The 14,229-nt window shown below is 59.5% G+C and overlaps 4 protein-coding genes across 4 annotated transcripts; 1 reads left to right on the top strand and 3 right to left on the bottom strand.

Annotated features, from left to right (window-relative positions):
* Positions 1–1,525: 1,525 nt before the first annotated feature.
* SLS55_000256 (uncharacterized protein) lies at positions 1,526–2,698 on the top strand (the record flags this gene model as incomplete). Its single annotated transcript, XM_066771770.1, has 1 exon — positions 1,526–2,698. The coding sequence occupies one exon, from the start codon at positions 1,526–1,528 to the stop codon at positions 2,696–2,698; it is 1,173 nt and encodes a 390-aa protein (XP_066637049.1).
* Positions 2,699–3,014: 316 nt separating this feature from the next.
* On the bottom strand, positions 3,015–4,856 carry SLS55_000255 (uncharacterized protein; the record flags this gene model as incomplete). Its single annotated transcript, XM_066771769.1, has 2 exons — positions 3,015–4,455; positions 4,852–4,856. The coding sequence occupies 2 exons, from the start codon at positions 4,854–4,856 to the stop codon at positions 3,015–3,017; spliced, it is 1,446 nt and encodes a 481-aa protein (XP_066637048.1).
* Positions 4,857–7,148: 2,292 nt separating this feature from the next.
* SLS55_000254 (uncharacterized protein) lies at positions 7,149–9,226 on the bottom strand (the record flags this gene model as incomplete). The annotated part of the gene is made up of 6 exons (XM_066771768.1): positions 7,149–7,309; positions 7,365–7,898; positions 7,948–8,194; positions 8,245–8,378; positions 8,425–8,645; positions 8,703–9,226. 6 exons carry the CDS (start codon positions 9,224–9,226, stop codon positions 7,149–7,151), a joined length of 1,821 nt encoding a protein of 606 aa, XP_066637047.1.
* Positions 9,227–10,535: 1,309 nt separating this feature from the next.
* SLS55_000253 (uncharacterized protein) lies at positions 10,536–11,430 on the bottom strand (the record flags this gene model as incomplete). The annotated part of the gene is made up of 2 exons (XM_066771767.1): positions 10,536–10,935; positions 11,051–11,430. 2 exons carry the CDS (start codon positions 11,428–11,430, stop codon positions 10,536–10,538), a joined length of 780 nt encoding a protein of 259 aa, XP_066637046.1.
* Positions 11,431–14,229: the final 2,799 nt, after the last annotated feature.

The raw sequence follows: 14,229 nt of genomic DNA, 5'->3' as shown, positions 1-14,229 counted from the left end.
CGCCGGCCGGTTGTCCGCCCGGGGAACCCGCGATTCTGATAACCAGTCGCTTGGATGGGGTGGACTCGATTGTTGTTCATGGCCGAAGTATCTGCACGGCCGATGGTTCCAACATTAGCTGCTTGGCTTGTCTACATATCACTGCCCCTTCCCGGTGCCACGTCAACGGCAGGCAAAAAGCTTCGTGGATGCCATTATCAAAGGACAAAGTGATATACCAATCAACCCATATAGTTCCCAATCTCTAACCTAAGATAGTACTATATGTCTTTGAATGACAGGTGGCCTTATTCCATTTGAATTTGTCCCAATTTCCTTCAGTGACACCGTTGGCTATTTTCTCTGTATGATGCCGTAGTATGCAGTCAAAGGACATTTGTTTATGTTTTCCTAAGATAATCTCATATATCCACAGTACTTTGAAGTCCGCGAGTGAGCGAGAGTATCCTGCAGGTGATTAATGAAACGCAGTGGTAGTGACAGACACCCGACGTATCCAGGGTCGACTGCGACTTCACGTGCGCCTGCAACTACTGCACAAGACTGTAAAGGTGCGCCCCGTGTCCCTTCACGTGCAAAGAGAGTATCCGGTCAGTGTATCTTCTACTTTGGGCAACTGTCCCCCATCCAAGGGAGCCGCTTCGACAGTGCGCTGCCTGATGCAGCACCGGGTCCGCGTGAACCCTGGGCAAAACCATATCATTCTGTCTCCGCCCCACTCCACAGTGGGAGTCACTTGTGACACACAACTCTGCCTCGTGCGGCAAACACTCTGCAGGAACCGCACGGGATCTGTCCACTCCGCTTAGACCCGTCGCGAGGCAGATGGCTATAAAATATTCCGGCTTCCCACCCACCACCTTCCCTTCTTCTTTCTTCTTCGCCCACCAACCTTGATTTAAGCGCGTATCTCTGCACTTTCGGCATCTTGAATCATCCACTGATCGTCATATCAACCGCATGCAGGCACACCTTCTACCAACCCCTTCTCTCCACCCAGTAAGTCATGTCCACACTTCACCTCCATCTGCTCTACACTCACCCAACACCATATGTTCACCATGGATGACCAACACACTAATGCAGACTTGCTTCGCAGGTGGCACACCATGTCGAGTTCTGACCGCCACGCTTCCGCCTCAGGCATTGGGCCCAACCCTTTTCAGTCTCGTGGAAGCGATCAGCCGCCATCCCGCCCGCCGCCGACGCGATACCCTCCCGGACATGTCGAGCACATGCGATCCCTAGGCCGGCTTCCCTCGTACAACGAGCAGATCTCGCCATACAGCAGGCCAGCACGCGTCGAGAGGATGGTCGTAAGTCACTCACTCCTTCCCACCCACAAAACACCCAAACAGCAACTCCAAACAACCATTTCAAAAACAATTTACTAACCTCATCCCCCCAGCGCCGCTCCACCGCCCAACCCATCCACCTCTTCGACCACCGCATCATCCCCACGCTCCGCATCCCCCCAACCATGCTCACCCGCCTCTTCGCGCCGCCCCCGCTCCCACCCTCCGCCATGACGCCCATCCAACAGCGCCACTCCCAAATCCTCACGCACCCCGCGCCCTCCGCCTTCCGGCGCGACACCGGCACCATCATGCGCACATGGCTCGGCACCGCGGTCCCCGGCGAATTCCGCAAGAACAACAACTGCCTCAAAGCGTCCGCCGGCACCATCGCGCACATGGGGCGGCAGCGGCTCAACCTCTCGGCGCCGTACTGGGCCTGGCTGATGTCGCAAGAAGCGCCCCTCACGCTGGCGACCACGTCCGACGGCGCCCTCGCCCGCCGCGCCGTGCTGTGCGACGAGCAGCACAACCGCGAGGCCCACAGCGCCGACGGCGCGCACTTCGTGTGCCCGCACCCGCACCCCCTCGACGACGCCGCGCGCTGGGACCACAGCTACGAACACATCGTCTGCGCGGCGTGCGAGGTGGCGCAGCCGCGCGCCTGCAGCCCGCTCGTCCGTATGGTGCTGGTCGAAGGGCCGCTGGTGGCAATGTGCGAAGGCTGCGCACTGGGGGCGCTGCAGAGGCTCGGGCCGGGGCACAACGGGTGCCGCTGCTCGCGCGGCGCGTACGGCGGGATGTGTCTGCGCCATCAGAACGAGGAGGGCGAGCAGATTGCGCGGCGCTGGCTGGCGTACCGCGCAAGGCACCACGGGCCGGGCGGGTGGGATGAGCGTGTGGGCGGGCAGGTCGTGGTGCCGTATTGTCGGTGCGGGCGCGTGCCGGTGCCTCGCGGCTGGCGGCCGTGGGCGTTCTGGTGCGCGGCGTGCGAGGGGCCCGTGATGATGCCGAGGATGGGCGAGGGCTGGCGCGGGGGGAGGAGGCCGCAGAGGTGGTTGGTGGTGGGCAACTTGCCCGTGGTGGACTACGATGCTGCGTGGATGCGGTCGCCGTCCAGTGCGCCGTCGTATCGCCAGGGTGGTCCTGTCGTCGATCCGGATAGGTTCCGTGGTGCTCGGGGTCAGTCGGCTGGTGTTGGTTCTGCTCAGGCTCCGTCTGGTGTTGGTTCTGCTCGGGTTCCGTCTGGTGTTGGTTCTGCTCAGGCTCCGTCTGGTGTTGGTCCTGCTCGTGCTCCGTCTGGTGGGCAGCGGCCTTCGAGCATGGCCGTGGTGCCGCCTTGGAGGCGTCCGCCGAGCGTTGACCTCAACAATGTCGATGACGACGACTACGATGACGAGTGAAGAGCCGGGGGAGATGGTGGGGGGTGAAGGCAGTCTGTAGCAGGTGATTGGGGGAGGAGACGGGGAGCTAAAAAAAGACAGGGTGGGTTTAGGAAGAGGGGACCGTAGACAAAATCCAAAACTTCATTATCCTTCCCACATATCCTCATCTTTAAAGTTCGTCGTGACTCTCCTCCCAGCTTCGTGTATCCAAGAAGCGCCACTTCAATATGAAACCCAACGCCATCCCCCTCTTAAGAACATTACAGTTGATCGTCAAACAAGCAAAAACCCATATATACCCTCATCACAACCTCCCTCCTCCTCCTCCTATTCCTCAAGTCCTCTGCCCCCCGCTCTCCTCATCACTCCCCTTCCTCTCCTTCTTCCCGCACACCCAACCCCCCGTCCACAACACCGCCGGCACCGCACTACACGCCGCCAACAACCCCAGGCTCCACCCCATCGTCCCCCAGCCCGCCGTATCCTTGACATACCCCGCCCAGATCGGGCCGACCAGCGCGCCGCCCGCCCACGCCATATTGAACAGCCCGTACGCCTGCGCATACGCGCCCGTCTTACCAAACGCGCCGGGCCTCTTCGCCTCCTTCGCACGAACAACATGCGTGATCTCGGCCATGACGCAGGGCATGATGGCCGCCAGCGCGGCGCCCAGAACCGCGAGCAGGACGCACAGCACCACCTTAGCCCGCAACGCCTCGCCGGTAGTGTCCACAAACCGCAAACACACCCAGCACGGACACGCGACGAGGGCGCCTCCGGCGGCGAGGTAGCGCGGCGCGATATGGCCGCGGTCGGCGAGGAGGCCGAAGAGGGGCGCCAGGAAGGACGGGATCACGACGGGGAGGAAGATCAGGCCGGCCCCGGTGGAGCTCCAGTTGAAGCGTGCCCGCACGTACAAGGGGAGCACGGCGTCGAGCGAGGACATGAGGATGGAGACGACGAGGGTGGACCAGAGGGAGGAGGCGAGCCGGGCGGAGAGGAGGAGGGAGAGGGTCGGGGGGAGGCGGTCGCGGAGGCGGCGCGGGTGGGGGCGTTGGTTGTGGGGGAGGGAGGGAGGGTGTTGTGGGGTGGTGGTGGTGGTGGTGGGTTCGTTGTCGTGGCGGGCGATGTCGTGGTGGGGGCATGGGCGGGTGGCGGTGGTGGTTCGCTGCTGCTGCTGCTTCTCCGAGTCTTGTTCCTGGCCGCCGGAAACGGGGGAGATGTCCGCGCTCTCCTCCTCCTTCTCCTTCTCCTCCTCCTCCTCCTCCTCTTTCTCCCGGCCCCCGCCGTCTTCATCCTCGCCACCACCACCACCACCTCCTCCTCCACCACAGCAGCAACGCCCATCATCCGCCGCCGTCGTCGTCTCCGCCCCCTCCAACCCACCCCCCTCCTGCTCCCCACCCACCCACCTCCCCGCAACCCTCTTCTCCACCAACACCAGCCTCGCCAGCACATCCACCCCCAACAACGCATACGCCATCGCCCACACAGCATCGTACCCGGCCCTCTCCAACACCACACCCCCCAGCAGCGGCGCGACCAAGACGGCAAGACTCATGGCCATGCTGACCCACCCCATAGCTTGCCCGACGTCGTCGCGGCCGACGGTGTCGACGAGCAGCGCGAGGCCGACGACCCACACGACGGCGGCGCTGGCCCCTTGCAGCAGCCGCGCCGCCACCAGCACGCCGATGGACGTGCCGACGTTGAGCATGGCCGTGGCGGCGGCGAGTGCGGCGAGCCCCGCGAGGAGTGGGGCGCGGCGCGTTGTGCTGTGGTGGTCGGCGAGGTGGCCGCAGATTGCTGGGAGGGGGGGAAGGTTAGTGTTGGTGGTGTGTGGGGTTGTGTAGTCATATTTTTTTTTGAGCAGAAAGGGGATGGGGGTTGGGAGAGGGTGAGGAGGGGTTTTGTTTACGTACGTGAGAAGGCGAGGAGGGCGGCGCCGTAGACGGCGATTAGGACCGAGTTCCAGTGTTGGACTGATGATGTGTGAAGAGAGGTATGGTTAGCAACGTAACGTCATCATATTCAGATAGGCTAGGAGGTTCTTGTTTGAAGCAGACAAAAAAGAGCGGAGGTAGTAGTATGAAGTGTGGGGATAAGGACGGGGGAGGGGAAAAGACTCACCGGCATCTGGAGCGATCCCCGTCTTTTCCGTCAACGTGTACGGCATGACGGGGACGATGACAGCGTACAAGAAGATGTCCTGCCCAGCATGCAAATCAGCCGCAACCCTTCTTACACCTCCCAAGACTTTTACGTAAGAAGCCAAGCGTTTTGCCCGAAAGCTTGTCGGGGAGCATCAAAGGTGGAGAGCATGTCGGAAAAGACAGAAATGGGAGAAGGAAGAAAGGGGACAGTAATCAAAGCTCCTCGCACACCGAGTAGAAAGAAGTGTACTTGCGGGCGAAGGCGAACGGGACGAGAGAACAAAAGAAAAAACATACCGTGAACACGGCAATCGACACCGTGGCGCTGATGAACCCCGCATTCGACCTGTACTTCAGCAGCCAGGGCGGCCTATCGCCATCCTGCAAGAGCGTCTTCTTCAGGCTGCCCAGCCACGAGGGTGATGACGTCGCCATTGGATGAGGCCAACGAAGATGCGACGGCGGCGGCGGCAACGGCTTTCTTCCTCGTATCTTGTCCGTGTGTGTGCGTACGGCGAGACAAAGTGGGATGTGTGAATCGGGGCAGCAGTCTCAAAGCGCAGCAAGTCGGAAAATTAAGATAAGGGAGTGAAGAAAGCGGGGCAAAGAAAAGGGCGTGGAGAAGGCCAGTGGAGAAAAAAGACGGCCCAGAGATGGTGGCCTGCAACCAACCCGTTTTCCACTCCACCGAATATGAACAACCTTCACGTCAAGCTTCGCAGATTGGATTGCTAGTTTGACGAAGTAGCGGCTCTGTGACGCACAGCGGTCGAGAAGGTGTGAGAAAAAGGACAGTGGTAGTATTCACGCACCCCGCACACCGGACGACGAAAGGTAAGTGGTCAAAGGCGATGGAGGAGAAATGGGAAAACGAGAGGGGGGCGGTTGCCCCGTCCATAGAGAAGACAGACCAGACCCACCGCTTCCCCGATGACATATCCGACACTGGACAAGAAGAGAAAAAGAACGCGGCCGTCCGAACGCATCTGGGTGCGCTCGCATTTCTGAGTGGTCTTCGGGCTCCGCGGCCGCCGAGAGAAAACGGGCAAAGGCGAACAGCTAGCCTCCGTATTGTAAAATGCACCAGCCACAGCGAGGAGCACGGTTGCAACTCATCGGCTTCGATGAGGTCATTGCCGAAGAGCCTCGACCGCTGGCGAGATCAAACTACCGCGTGACAACGCACCCATTCGTAAGAACGTTTGCCTCGACCGAACCCTTCCAAGCAAGCAACAACCGTATCTCTTTAGGAAAAACGAGGCCTCGAGGCTGGAACGACAGTGTCATAGTTGAGGCCTCTTGGCGTCGATGGAACTGTTCGCTCGAATCGCCGAATGCACGTAGAGTGGGGCTGTATGAGTCGTGAGAGAGAGAGAGAGAGAGAGTCAACCCTTGGCTTCGCATGTGCTGGACGGCGACGCTCAGTTATGTGGTCTCAGTCGGGTTCCAGTGAACAAGCAGTACATCTTCTCTCACAGGGATGCCCAAGCCAGTGGCCTTGATCGGGCACAATCAGTAGAATCGAACGCACCGTGCACTGCCGCCAAGGAGCATCACTGACCGGTACGTAGGTATGCTCTGTCTGGTCCCGCCCCGCGCTGCACGGCCAGGACCATCTGCCCACTCTCGGCGGTTGACGTGGACATAGGTGTGCTGATAAAGCAAGAAATCGCGCCCTGCCGTGTAACCGCGAGCGTTTCCGCTTCAAGCAACACACTTGCAATCAGCCGAACAACATTGCAAGTCCGGGCGCCAGTGAACCGCTTGCCTTCACCCGCCGTGTGCCATGTGTCGTTGTGCAAGCATGATTTGGACGACCTACATATCTACCTATCTCAGGTCCGTCTTTTCCCTTGCCAAGGGTTTTGCTTCGAATTTCGGCATCAGCGTGCCCGAGAGATCGTTCTTCCTCTCGACGTCTCAAAGGGAAAACCGATCCCCTTCCTCTTTGCGGCCTGAAGCGAAAAGAGCGAAAGGAATGCTGCAAACCCATGATTACTGCGCTGTGCCGTTCGGAAAAAAGGAGGGAGAAGAACCACGGAACAAATCAGAGCATGCTATCCCGCCAATGCATCACAAACACCCACGCGCCTGTGAACGGTGGATGGCCCAGACTGCGAGGAGTAGAGAATAGCCACCGCGTGCACTTCCCACGTCTCGGGGAAAAAAGAAAGAAGAAATGAATAGAACATGACCGTTGAGGATTTCCGTTCCCCGTGCGCCCTGTTGCCCACCAGTCCCGATTGACCTGATTGATAAGAAAAGAGAACACCAGCCGAGTACTGTTAATATCGCAAAGTTGGAAAAAGGCGACATCAGAGGTAGCGGTCGTTCTCGCGGTCGTGTGCACCGAGATAGTCTCCGCGCACATTGACAAAGGAACCTGGGCCACCATCTTCGGCCAACTTCTCCACCAATGCCTCCGTCTGCTGGACAAGGCGCTCTAATGCCGCACTCGATGATTTGCCCAAGCTCACTGATGAAAGGTTAGCAGTTGAGCCAACCATGGGGACAGTCAGCGTAGAACGTACCAAGGATGGCGCTGTTAAGCTCCTCTGCAACCGGGGTCCTCTCGTTGGGGTCCAACATGTACGCGAGCGGGCTCTGCTTGGGATCGCTGTATGCCATGAGCGCGAAAGTATCCTCCAACGCCCGTTTAACTTCACGCCTGGAGTCCCCACTGAACTCTCCTCTTAGTTCCTGGCCGTATTGCAAAGTTTCGCTGAGCAGTTCATTGAGCTTGAGCGCGTCGCTTCCTGTGATGTCCATACTTTCGCCGTTGCTTGCATTATTGCCGTTGCTAGTCGAGTCGTCCAGCTCCATCTGACCATCAAACACGTCGTCATAAGCCGGGTTGGAGAAGCCGTTGTTTCCAGCATTGCTTCTGAATCCCGCCTTGCTGGATGGATTCTGCAGTTCCTGGCATCTCCGGATCATCTCGATGAACTTGCGGCAGCGGAGTTTGAAGTAAATGTTCTCGTTGTCTTGGAGAACGGTCGGGTAATATGCCGTTGTAAGCTTCAGAGCCTTGTCAATATCGCCATCGAGTATCGCCGCACGTATTTCTGAACGAACAAGTTAGCCTGGGGGCTTGACACGAGTAGGCAAACGTACTCTGGCGGTTGATGGCATCGATGTCTTCCTCAGGCTCGAGGTCTTTGACATTCGTAGGCCCTCCTGTAGTGAGTGCGCGCGATTCCTCGCGTACCTCTGCTGCAAATGCACGCGCAGTCTCAACATAGCCATCGTGGGCGAGGTATTGAGCGATAAGCTCGTGAATCAATGATGTTTCATCCGCTCCCGGCTTTAAGGATGTCACACTCGTGCGGCTAATCTCGTTTTGTATGGCCCACTGCTCCCTCTATTTGATGGTCAGCAAATGAGCCCTTGCGCCTTTCGCATGTTTCTTACCTTGTACTCAGTATCAATATCAAACACAAACGGCTCTTGTCCGAAATTTGCGCGTAGATGCTCGCCATTCTTCTTTACGCCGACCGAAGGATAGAGGTCCAAGCACGTAGCTGGGATGTTCCTGAATGCAGTGCCTTGGTCAAGTTAGCCACGCACGACACCAGGGGCCATCTCACATACCGATATTATGGCCGTTCTTTGTGAAGAAGGCCGTATTCGTCCGGAAATTGATCCCACAGCCGATGACGTCGTTCATCGAAAACTTGGGTCCATAGCTCTTTCCGGCAGACGTGCTGCAGAAGCTGAATCCATCATCACCATGATATCCCCAAGAGTCGGGTTCCCAGCCAGGTAATCTGTGAAGCGCGACCTTTGGGCCCGAGAAGCCGATGCCAATCAACCTGCAGCGACGAGTCAGCGCGCGTCCGTCGACCCCGTTCCCTCTTCGCGTTACTGACCCTTCCTTGCCCTTTCCGACGACCGTGACCTCGAAGTAGTAGATTCCGCATTGCCGGGGCATGGGGTGGTCTGTCCTGACCGATAGCGCCTCGTCATGGGTCTTGCTCATGGATCCGCACTTGACGTCCATGCCTTCCCTCAGCAGCTCAAGACCTGGAGACCGGTCCTCGTCGTTCCATCGCGTCGGCCACGACCTTTCCTTGTCCTCTGTGTATGTAGCCGGGGGTGCGCGTTCGATGATGTCGTGCGTCATGCCGCGGTGCGAGGGGACCATCTTGTGCAGGTTGGCGCTGGAGGAGCTTCTCGACAGCGAGCCGGTGCCCGAAGAGCGCGCGTCGCGCTGGGCGTTCAGGCGCGCTTTGTGCGCTTCCTCGAGGCGCTCCGCGTGGCGCGAGCCCTTGAGGTAGGAGGGGACGAAGAAGGGTGGCGTGGAGGCGTCCATGGCGGTGCCGTAGGAGGCGTTGAGATGCGGGTTGGCGCCGCGGTAGGAGCCGGATAGGCTGCCCTGGCCGTCGATGTCCATGCCGCGGGACGGGTTGCGCGAGTGGTGATGGGATGAGGAGTACTGGTTGAGGAGGTGGGCGAAGGCGCCTGAGCGAGCGGGCTGGGTGAAGGGCTGCGAGCTGTTGCTGTCGGCCGTTCCTGCGGCTACAGAGGCGTATGATGACCGGCGAAACATAGTTGATCCGACGCCGGGGGTGGTGGTGAGCGAAGCGTGAGGAGCGTGGGCCGGGATGTGAGGGAAGCGGTTCGTCATGGACTGACCGTCCTCGTGGCCGCGGCGGCGAACGGGAGCTGCCCTCTCGCTGAACGAGCGCAGCCGACGTGTTCGGAGCGGCGACAGACGGCGGGCGTTGTGTTTGGACAGGCTGCGTAGGGCGGCCAAGCTATGCACAGGCTTGCGGCGTCCGATATGCTGGCAGTGATGTGACGGGTGTCGTCGGTGAGATGGCAGCGGTTCGGCGTCACAATCAACGGCGGCTCTGCACACTGCCAGCTCCAGGCACAATCATCATAAGCATTGCGGGTCGCTCGGGAGCTTCAGCAGCAGTTCCGATCGCGCGCAGGCCGCAGGAAGGATGCTGGGGGCGTCGGGTATCGATGTAGAGGGGTGATGCGGCCTCGACGCGGGTGCCCTCTGCCGTTCCGCAGTTGCGGGGGGGCTAGGACCAAGCTCGGATTACGCCAGGACGCGCTGTCACTACTTGCAGCGACGCACGCCCCGGCCCCGGCCAGCAGCTCACGCCCACCATCTCACCAAGAGCTGAAACTGAATCGTTCATTGACGCCTATACTCTAAAACGCCTGGTATCTCCACTCCGCATCTGTGCCTGGGCGTACCCGACGGCATGACTTTCCCGTGCCACCTCTTCCAAATCCTTATCCAGCTAGAGCAAGTCACGCGCTATTCGCTTTGATCATGACCTCTCCCTCCTGACTCCCAGCGGTTTTTGAATCCGTACCTGAACACCATGCATGAACCGCTGTCAAAACCCAAAACAACCCGTTGGAAATCCCGGCTTGGAACCCGGCAAACGACTGCGTATCAACGCAAGGCTGGAAGCATATTATACATGTAAAAAGGAAAATGTCTGTTGTGTGCCGGAAATCTAATAGTAGAGGGAATCTGCTGCCGTGTTAGCTATGAGTCTTCGTTCAGATAAGAGAAACATTGGGGTGGTCGAGGTTGTCGGAATGACGAATGTCTAGCATCCTACGCTTGGCACGTACGCAGGATTCTTTGAATAATCCGGGGCGGCAGGAGACGGGAGGGATGTGCGATAGCAATCATGACAGATAGATAGCACTTACCAGAAAAGAGCGGAAGCACCCTACACGGGCGTCATCTCGGGCATGGGCGAACTGGCACCGTGAACAAGCGGATAAGACCTGTGCGGAGTATCCAAGAGGCCGGCGTTGCTGCTCTTCTCGCTTGGCACGGCACTGCTCTCGTTGATCTTCGCAGTCTCGCTGCTGCTAGTCGTGTCGCTCTTGACATCGCCGTTCTCATCGACATGCGACTTCTTCGGCGAACGCCAGGTCGGAACAGACCAAGAGATGCCGGTGAAGCTCTTGAGTTGGAATCCTTTCTTTTCCCACTTGCGGCAGGGCTTGCCAGAGCGGTCGAGGGCACGAAGGCCAGCATTGATGGCGCCTTGGTTGGCCTTGGGGCCGAGCTTCTGTGCTGAGATCGGCACCACGCCGTTCATGGGGGCCTCAGCAGTCTCGCCACTGTATATTGAAGTTAGTCGCAGTCTTCGCAAGGTATGGTCATCAATGATGGCACACGATGCAATGCATCGAGAGGATGCCATCGCGGTCCATTGATGGGTGAGGGCTGACTTACACGCGAGGCTTCTTCTTGGGGCCGGGCTTGCCGCGAGGCTTGGGGGTACCGTCGTTGGACTGAGCAGCTGTGCGCTTCGAGCCAGGCTTGGGTCCGGGGATGCCCTTCCTCTTCGCACCGTTCTGCGGAGGCGCGAGCGAGTTGTTGTCGAGGGCCGGCGTGGAGCCGTTGACGGCCGATGCAGCATCGGCGTCGGGGGCAGACTGCAGCTCGGCGGGCTCTACGACCATGGGGTCTGCAGGAGTGTCGATGGGCGTCGCCGACGAAGACGACTTGGAGCGCGAGTTCTTACGGACGGGGCCGTCAGACGGGAAGCGCGCGAGCAGCGTAGGCGCAAGGCGAAGGACGGCGACTTGCGACCTGGGCGACTTGGCCGACATCTTGAGGCTGGAGGCGGGCGAGGCAGCGACAGTGACGGTGGTGGACGAGCTGGACATGGCGGCGCGTCGTGGTGTTGAGGTGCTGCGGTGGTGCGAGCGTGTTGGGCGTTGGCCGACGGTCGCAGGCCTGCTAATTTGGCGCCTCCCTTTCTCAGGGCGGCTGGTGAGGTGAATCGGTCAAAGTCAGGTGTGTGACCCGAGCGCAACGCGATGGAGGCGTAAGGGGTGGGAAGCTGGCTGCGGTGCGGATCACGGTGGTGGGTGATGGTGGTGGATGAGGAGGAGAGTGGGCGGCGGGAGGGCGGAGGGCAGCAGGCATGAGAGGCCTTTGAGGGCGGGTGGCTCGGCCATTGTATGGATTCTGTGGTGGGTTCCGCTGGCGGCGGGCGCCTTCGCGACTTTGCTGAGCAACATTGACCTAGGGTCTGCGATCGCACCGGAAGCTTTGTGCTAGCCGGCACGTGACCGCGACGCGCGCCTGCCAATCAACGCCCGCCCGCCGCAGCCCTTCGCGCGCCTGCCGACGCGGTTTCGCGCTGGGCGTGCACTTTTGTATGCTGCGCGGCGGTGCTGCTGGGCGCTGGGCGGCGCAGCGGGCGGCGGGCTGGTCTGGCTGCTGCAAACCTAGGTGTATGTACCGTCGTCGCAAGCTGCCAAGGTCAAGTGGCCCTGGCCCGGGTGCATTTGTGCGTCGGGCCTGTCGCCGCCTCGCCGTCAAGTCACAGAGCGCCCTCACGCTTCCCGCCCCTGCTGCCGCTACGAGATTTCCGTTCAGCCATCCATATGCACGGAGGCGTCCGGAATTCGAGCGAGCAGCAACCACGCAACCTGAAAACTCTGCGGCCACGTCCCGCCGTCCCCAGGGCCACCTGCCAGGCACGCATGCAGCGCCGGCTAATGCTTGGCGGCATTCCTCGCCCTTGGTGTTTCTAGCTGGGCCTCATCGCCGCCGCGGACGGAGGCGACGAGCGACGAGCCCCGGCTGCTCCTCAGCGCCGCCGGTGATCAACAGCCCAAATGACACATTCGAGGTTCCATCATGCCCGGCCTAGGCGAGTTCGCGCCACCAACAAGCGTTCTGATCTAAGCTGCATCGCCGCGCCAGTCGCCATGGACTTCACCAGGACAGTCGAGGCCTGCGTCAGCGCCACGCCCAAGAGACCGCGTCCCTGGACGGGGGCTGAGGCCTCCCACGCATCTGCACCCGGAGCTCGCACGCTCCTCCCACCGCTCCCCGTCAGCAGCGCCGGCCCTTCACGCTCTCGCGTCACACCTCCTGCGTCACGCCCGCCAGCTCGTCCAATCCAGCAACTTTAGCCAGCCGCCCGGGGTCGCCCGTGCAGCTGTGCCGCCGCGAGACTCCACCCTCGCCCGACCTGGTGCTGCTGCCTTTCACCGTCTGGAGCGGCGCACCACTTTCTGGCTCCAGGTCAGCCAGCAGTGCAGCCTGCGACTCTGTACTCGCCGCGTCCCGCTCCCGCGCCATGCCCGCATCGTCGATCGTCACCGCCGCTGCGCACGCTCCGGCTCCCTGCAGCTCTCTTGTGCTGCTGCCTCACGTTCCTACCCGCTGTCGCATGCATCACAGCAGCGGTGCGCGAGCCTTGGTGAGGCGACTTCACCCAGAAGTCCAGCCATGATATGGGCGCGCTAACGTCGCTTCGGCGTTCCAACCATCCGGGAACTCATCTCACCGCGAAATTGCACTCGCATATGATGCTATGGCACCGATGAGACCTAGTAACGTGCGGCCGGGGACCACCCATCGTCTCATATGTTCTCCTCCCACAGCACATGGTCTGCCTGAGACAAGCCGTTGCAGCTACGGGAACGCATTGACGACGATAGTCCTCAAAAATGCATTGAGCAGTTCCCGTGGGATTGAAGAGCAAGGAGTTTCGATGGTCCCGAGAATGGTGGCGTCAGTCAGTACCGGTCGACGTGGAACAGTTGAAAATCCGAGAGTGCGCAAGCTTGCAGCTTCAGGATCCCGCCCCACGGTACGCTTCAACACCACCGCGACGCGCCCACCACACTTTTCGAAGCCCGCTTTTTGCTTTGGATTCAACATGTCGTAATCATCCATGTAGGTCGGAGCCGTGCACATGATTCTTATGAAATTCACATCAGGCACGGGAAAACGACCACATCATACAGGCCCCCCTCGCAACCGATGGCTAGCGCAAAGAATAGCAGAACATGGCGTAACTATGCCTTAGCTCGTTCTTAGAGAGAAAAAAAATACGTAGGTAGTTGAAGCTATCGTCCGGACAAGAATGTCGAATTAAAAATTCTACATACACGTCCGGACGATGGCTTCAACTACCCATGACATGAGCAAAAAACAGATCCACGCTAGCCATCGGCTGCGCGAAGGAGCTGTACTGATGACTCTTCCTCCTCGCCTCTCCGATACGTCATTGCGCGTTAAAACGTCGAAGAAATGAAGCATGGATGCCGTGATTGAACATAACCAGATCAGAATGCTACAGAGTCCTGAACAAGGGCAGACCTCCCACTTACCCAAGTTGGCAGCCCTAGCAGTTTTCTTCATGACAAAGCGAACACTGTCTTGTGACATTTGCTGGTCACATTCCCGCCGTCTTTCAAGTGTCCGTGACCAAAGGTCAGGAGCCAGTGATAGTTGAAGCTCTTATCCGGACAAGCAATTATTTTTACTAAATCAGGCAAGCTTATCTACTTATTGTCTCTCATTGTTCCGGCCTCTTGGATTTTCGGCAGAAGAGCAAGTCCCTACGGAAAGACCAGCGCCAGGAAGATGGGACCAACCTTAAAAGT

This window comes from Diplodia seriata (assembly GCF_021436955.1).
Source record: "Diplodia seriata strain FDS-637 chromosome Unknown scaffold_1, whole genome shotgun sequence".
NCBI classification, from domain to species: domain Eukaryota; kingdom Fungi; phylum Ascomycota; class Dothideomycetes; order Botryosphaeriales; family Botryosphaeriaceae; genus Diplodia; species Diplodia seriata.
Note: the sequence above shows the minus strand (reverse complement) of the source record. Positions and strands in the feature narration are given on the sequence as shown.